This window comes from Macrobrachium nipponense, chromosome 43 (assembly GCF_015104395.2).
Source record: "Macrobrachium nipponense isolate FS-2020 chromosome 43, ASM1510439v2, whole genome shotgun sequence".
Taxonomy (NCBI): domain Eukaryota; kingdom Metazoa; phylum Arthropoda; class Malacostraca; order Decapoda; family Palaemonidae; genus Macrobrachium; species Macrobrachium nipponense.
This window is the reverse complement of record NC_061104.1, coordinates 33,982,141-33,989,640: the sequence shown is the minus strand read 5'-3', so window position 1 is coordinate 33,989,640 and position 7,500 is coordinate 33,982,141. Positions and strand designations below refer to the sequence as shown.

Below are 7,500 nucleotides of genomic sequence, written 5' to 3'. Positions count from 1 at the left end.
ATGGTTGTAATAACAACAATCGTGATTATCCAGAAAAAAGTCTCTTCAGATTTCCTAAGGGCAATGAACGGTAGGTTATTTTTGTGTGTGCAAATCTCTGTTGATTGGCTGGCGTATAGGGAGTAACATACAGCTGATCATCCAAGAATAACACCCATGTTAAGAGTTATGGTGTTTTTTAGTTGTATTAAGGGGGCGCAAGTGGAAATTATGATTCATCAGGCAATCTTTTGGCGCCCAAAGCAAAGAGCTTGGCGCCTTGTTTATATCCCTGTCCATCGCCATGTTTTTAAAGTGCAACGCGAATTGATGAGATAAGTATACGTGCAATAAATGGAATTTATCCCATAGGAAGTGCCAAGAATGTAAATTAATAGTCATAGTTTAATATATTTGATATATCAGTTAGGAACTGATATTTAGGATTGATTGATTAACGTTCGATTGTAAACCTTTTCAGCACATATGTTAGCATCGTATTCCCTTTGCTATAGCACAGAAACTTCTATGTTCTGCACATATAGCTAATCCTCGGTATTTAAAGCCTATTGTCAATGTTTATTTACGATGCAGAATTCATTATTATTTTAAATTTGAAAACCGGCAATTATTTCATTGCCGGACTAATAAGAGAAACAGAAAAGCCAAATTACAATGAATAAGGAATATAGTCTAGGTGATACATGTAGTTCATGTGCATGTACACTGTTTTAGTACGTGAAACTGACCTGACAGCCTGTAAGCACTTCAAGAGATTATGCTATCATGTACTGTATATATACTGTCAATAAAAAATGTCTAAGATTACATATATTATTTTAATGCGAGTTCTAAACTTTAAATGATTCAATAAAAAAGGTTCATCTCTTAAGGATTTATTTCCAAAAATTGCCATTTTAAAAAGACACAACCCGATAATTCCAGAGCTTTAATATACTATATAACAACAACATAAATTTATAAAAAGTTCACAGAAGATGCTCTGCTAAATGGGCACTTGGGGAAGGGAGGGATGGAGGACTTCGTTCCCACTCATGTGAGCCAAGTCTGGTCACTTGACTGGTAATGGCCTCTATTACTAATTTTTGTGCATTTAATAGTTTATACAACTATTATATCAACAATAAAGCAAAGCGTAGTGTGGTCAATAAATGACTATTTTTTAACATATTTAATTTGATAATAATATTGAGTGATATATATTTCTTTATTAAACAATATTGTGAATATTTTCTTAACCGATATTCTGCTGCTCTCTGTATAAGTGCTGTAATATTTTATGTGTAACTCTCCACCCAGCCACCAGCTGCGCTGCGACGCTAAAATTAATATGGCGTCCTATTGGCAAACCGCTAGTGACAATGCTCTATGGATAATGGATTGCTCTGTCATGACTGTTCGCACTACCTCTCTCTCTCTCTCTCTCTCACTGAGAGAATTACATAGGCTAATTGTATATCTCATTTAAAAATAAGAAAAAAAAAAAAAAGATATTCGAACTTATGAGTGTTACTTGGAATGGAATATAGAATTTTGGCCAATGCCAGGCGCTGAGACTATAAGGTTCTTCAGCGCTGAAAGTAAAATTGTGTGTAAAAAGGTTTTAAAGGTGTAAGAGGCTGAAAACCTCACAGTTGCACCATGAAACAGTTTAAGAAGGTGGAATTCAAGATGGAAGAAAGAAAATATGAATAGTTACAGTACTACAACCAAAGGAAGGGGTTGCAGCTAGTGGCGAGGGGAGTGAGTGTTATTACTATCGCAAAGCATTAGAATGTCTTCTTTTCAGTTGTCATGTTTGGCGCTACGCGTTTCCATATTTTCTTTATTATTTTCACTATAGTACTGGAATGGACTCCCAAGCCAAGTAACTGACACCGATGTTGACGAGTTTAAGAAAAGCTTCAGTATTTCTTTAAAGTTACTCACACTGCTGTGTTTATGTGGGTGAAATGATCGGTTGTTAGTGTATTCCATTCCCGTCGTCGAATACCTTGGATGTAGGATGACATAAACGCAATCTTCTACTTCTGTTTATTGGGCTGCTGTTTATTGCACATCGTATCGAGGTACACGAAGGGTGGTACAAAGTATACACGCGTCTAAATGATATAACACAAAATATATGAGCATCGAAAGTAAGTAATGAATAAGGAATCATATCCCACTATATGAGTAGAACTTACAGAATCGAAGTAGTATCTGAGGTAGTTCATATCGGATTCAATACTGAATATGAGGATAACACTGTGGTACTTATACACTGCAATAATGTGAAATATATAGTATAAACTAGATACGTTCACCGAACGAGAATTTTCCGCACTAGTTACATAAAGTAGCTTGCACTGCAGAGTTAAGTAACATATCTTGCACTTACATATTAGTTTGAGGCACAGTGTATATGACACGACACGCACCATATCCTTAGCTTTACTAACATCACATTATTTTGTTGTTTGTGTATGCCTAGATTAACCTATCATCTTTTTGACTAATCTTTGTTTATTCCTAATAAACTGGCAAATTCTTAACAATATTAGAACATGGAGGCTGGTTCGATAATACCATAGTTATCCATGAAAACCAGAGCCCCTGCAATAGAAAAATTATTTTAAACATTTTCTATAACATGTAACAATAGTTTACCCAAGACTGAAGTAATTTGCGAAAGTAGTTCTTGTGCAATCATATCAAACTGGCAAATAAGAATGAGGTCTATATATATATATATATATATATGGTTCATCATATATCTGCAACTGATTTATATACACTGGAAAACGGAGTCTTGATAGATAAAGCAAAACCAGTACTTGTACATAAAACATCCTTTATTTAGTAGTTACGACTACCGGTTTCAAAGTAACTGTCTCCATCACTAGGTCTGACACCAAAAATACAGAAAGAAAAATTGAAAATCACTAAATCACAAACAATCATTAGAATACAGTAATGTTACACAAAAGGTTTTATATATATATATATATTATATATATATATATATATATATATATATATATATAAAGATAATGTATGCAATCATAATAAAAAGATGAAAAATCACAAAAACACGAAAGAAAGCAATATTAAAGGCATACAAATACACACACTAAAAATGAAAAACACAGCAACACCGTGGACCTCTCGTTGTTATTGAGGGAAGGTTTGAACTTTAAAGTGTACACAATTTCTACTATTGCCAGCTCCATGGGGCCACTTGACTAGAGAAAATGGAAAATGACTAAGCATAGACGGTGATCACTATTTTCTGCAGGATCCTTTATGGCACTGAATGGTGGTTTTGCTAAAGCCTGTTTGTTCTAATAGATCTTCCTAGGTGTTCAAACCATCATACAGCAGCTTTCGTTTTTAAGGTATCCTGACCAAATAATTGAGCGATTCATAAAGCAAACGTAATTTTCTACCGACCCCCTCAAGACGAGAGAAGAGAGACTACTAACAATAAAATAACAATTCCACACCAGACATGATTAAGACGGTGACCCAGACTCTCGGAAAATCTAACCTACCCAAATACCTTAGCCAAGTCCCTTATTAACGCCCAACAAATGATAATCCACAAAGACTCAAGAGTATACAAAATCCCATGCCTGGACTGTGACCAATTTTACATCAGTTTTACAGGAAAATCACTTCCCCAGAGATTAATACAACAAAAATGGTTAGTTCGGCATGGACAATAGAACTCAGCTATTTTCAACCATATAAATAACCATAACTGCAGAATACACTGGAATTTGTCATGTATAATTTATAGCAGCAAATGTCGATACAAAAGTCAGATGATAGAATCGGCCTTGATTAAACAAAGACAGTTAATGAGCATATCAAAGGGTGCCTGAGATTCAGATGTCATAGGCGAAATCTTCCTTCAAAAAACGCTTAAGAGGATTAAAGAGGAATTATCAGTGGGAGTGACCTAAAAGACCTTAACTGTGGATGGATCTCTTGGTATAAATACCTCCTATTGTGTAACTTTTCTCATTCATTACCTACCTGAAGAGAGAGACAGCAGTCTCTGATATATAGTACTTTCTTTCTATATTTTGGCGTTTTTATAGGCATCTGTTTAATATTAAAATGGTGAACAGAGAGTGCAGCGGCTTCAGTGACGTAGATTTGTTTAGCCAACCTCCCCTTTTATGAACCTTTAGTAGTCTCCAAGAACATTGCAATGTTTCTGGCAAAGAGGAGAATCTGTCTTAATGAAGGTATAGTCGCCATCCCAGTAATCGTAAAGTCTATAACCCTTCTCTCTCATGAAGAGAACGAAATAATCGTCCTTGCCCCCAGCGGGGTCATGCTGAGTCACGTAGACCACCTTCTCGCTCTTTGGAGAGGACGAACGACTTACGTTAGACGCTGGAGCCTTCTGGATGTACTTCGCACCTCCTGGTTCGAGGTAGTGATCTTTGAAACCCGTGTTTTGTGGACGGTGCTCCACCGTCCAGACTGTAACGTTAACCCTCTCCCAAGGCAATTTGAGGAGGATGTCAGCCTCTGCGCCCTCTACGTCTAATGAGACATACTGGAGGTCCGTTTTATCGAGGGCTAGCAAGTATGAAAGTAAAGGGAAGCATTGCACGCTGTAGGTGGCCTTCAAACCCATCTGTCCGGCTGCAGGGGCCTTTACGCCCTGTAAGTTACCAGTTGATCTTATCTGGAGGGAAGGGGAGGCAAAGGAAAAGAAATATTAGAATGACATCGCTCTCTCTCTCTCTCTCTCTCTGTCGTACAGCTACAATTATGCTCTTCGAATTGTATATGCGTTCCATTTTTTCTTCTAAAATTATTGTACGTTTATGTATTTTGAAAATAATAATAATAATAATAATAATAATAATAATAATAATAATAATAATAATAATAATAATAATAATAATAATAATGACGCTGAATGATGTTGTAGGTTATACCTTTATTTGGGAACGTCATTCCCCGGATGTTAAGGTAAGTAAAAATTGGAGTCACATACAGAACCAAGAACTGAACATAATAATCAGTATTCAGTGCATATTACACTCATTTTATCGGCCTGCATGTAATTTCTCAATATTTTCATTGCATCAGCAGCAATAACAACACGGGATCATGTGAAATTGGTACCAACCAACAACTCATTCGCGAGGTCGATCTCATCTTTCGGACGATAAGATTCGAAAGTCCGGATTTCGGCAAATGAACTGGTAGAAATGCAGCTTTGGGAAGACCAAGACCTTCGGTGTTTATCTGTAATTGAAGAGAAAATAAATTTTCTGTATGGAGAATTAGCAAAGGACATGTCTAGCGAAAGTAATATGACTGATTTTAGAACATACATACATACATACATACACACACATATATATATATGTATATATATATATATATATATATATATATATATATATATATATATATATATATATATATATATATATATATATATATATATTTTATTTAGCCGAGGCAGGAGTTTAAGGAAAGAGTCTTCCCGAGGTTAGATTGGTGAAATCACAACAGTGACGGAATAAAGAAAGAGGGTTGAGAGGTGTTGAAGAAAGCATATGGAATAAAATCTCCCGACGATAAGAAACCCTGAGGTGGAACGATGAAGTGAAAGAGGTGGAAAAAGCCAAAAGAGATGAAAAAATATCTGGGAAAATTATGGGCAGCCCGAGGATAAGGAGAGGTACAGCTATGCTCAGAACTCATGCTACATGACTGCATAGGATTTCGTTCAAAATTCACTAATTGGCAACCTAACATGCTTTATATACATCTGTTGTTTCAATGCAGAAACACGATTATTGCATACAATAACGCCATAATATATTTCATAAGAGTGAAGTCTGTCATATATTTCAAAACTGTAAGAAAATGTCACGTGCTGCCAAATTTCAAAAAAACACTTACAAAACATTTTTGAAAACTTTTGTTCACACATTGCTGAAGCGTTTGACCAAAACAAAGTTGTCAGTTCAAATGCTAAATAAAAAAACGAAAAAATTGTCATAACATTATTATCGCTTCCAAAGCAAGCATATTATTGGAAATAGTTTTATTTGATTGCTTTTACACCTCAATGCTGGAAAAAATGTAAATATGCATATACAATAGTAGAATGTGTCCACTGATATCAACACGTGAGGGGAGCGAGTGTGACGCACCATTAAGGCCAGTTTACACTACGCTCCAGCGCGCGCTGCACCCTTGGAGGAATAATGGGGCTGCACCCCTCAGACTCATCACAGATTCCTCCAAAATTATTGTTAGCCCTGCCCTCTTGAGTGCTCCTCAAGATGTATGAGGCACCACCCAACACATCATAAGGCCGGTTTACATGGGGATAGTTCACTGGCGCCAGTAATTAGCGGCAGGTAAACTTTCCAGAATAGTAAGTGTTTGCACGAGGACAGTGTTTTGGGTAGAAGTTGCCACCAGTAGCGAGCAAGATGTCTTCTGACATAGATGAAGCAATTGATGCTGCTTATGTCATTCTTGCTGGAGAAATACAGAAGACAGTCGAGGATGATAAGTATCCTCTACTCCTGCTCCACTTTTCTTAGACTTTTCCACTTTTATTAACTCTTGCCTATAAACACACTTCAGAGTTTTTATTTTCTTTCTTAAAAAATCAAGGTTGGGAATGTTTACTTCCAATTCAATCAGAGCATCTCTTATTTCTTGAAGAGCTACATCCCGCTTATTACGATTCATGTAATCGTTATGTCTAATGTTCCACAAACATTCAAATTCCTCGTATTTATCCAAAAACTTCATTATATCCTCGGTATTCCACTTCTCTGACATGATGATCCTTCTGAAGACTAGTGACAACTGGGAAAGTTTGCTTTTGTACGGGGATAGTTACTGGCGCCAGTACTCAAGTGTCCGGATAGTGGCCAGTAAAGTAGCCGGGATTTCAACTCTACTTGCCACTATCCTGGACAGAAACTCTCCAGGACAGTTTACTAACTTTCCCTTTGCACGGGGATAGTTTTCTGACGCCAGTAAACTATCCCCGTGTAAATGGGCCTATACTGAGCTTGATGGCTGAAGCCTACAGGCGCCACTCAGACTCACTCCGGCGACGACTACTCACTAGTAACATGGAATGGAAAGAGAGGAAGTTCATTTTCTTATAGATGCTTATCAGCATTATCCGTGTCTATGGAATGCAAAATTACAAGAATATAAAAACAGAGATGTTCACGACGTCGCTATGAAAAAACTAATGGAAGAGATACTAGTAATTAACGAAAAAATTACAGAAAATATAAAAAAGAAAATCCATACACTACGAGGCCAGTACAAACGTGAACAAAAAACCAAACGGGAATAAAGAAAGTCAGCAGCAATTCAAATGTTGGCAGGGATATTCTCAGGTATTTTTTGAAAACAGTCCGTTCCTCAGAGAACCCGCTGAAGATACTTTCATAACTTCCTTTGTTCCTTTGCTGTCAAATTCAGTCGTTTGTCCATTTCCTTTTCTTA

General features: G+C 36.6%; 1 protein-coding gene across 1 annotated transcript in view; it reads right to left on the bottom strand.

The window, feature by feature from the left end:
• Positions 1 to 3,842: 3,842 nt before the first annotated feature.
• LOC135213872 (uncharacterized) overlaps positions 3,843 to 7,500 on the bottom strand; it is an 11,240-nt gene continuing 7,582 nt past the window's right edge. The window contains exons 4-5 of the mRNA XM_064247971.1: positions 5,135 to 5,253; positions 3,843 to 4,684 (exon numbers count right to left, since the gene is read on the bottom strand). Coding sequence (XP_064104041.1) covers positions 4,175 to 4,684; positions 5,135 to 5,253 — 629 coding nt within the window. The 3' untranslated portion in view covers positions 3,843 to 4,174. The remainder of the gene's footprint in view (positions 4,685 to 5,134; positions 5,254 to 7,500) is intronic.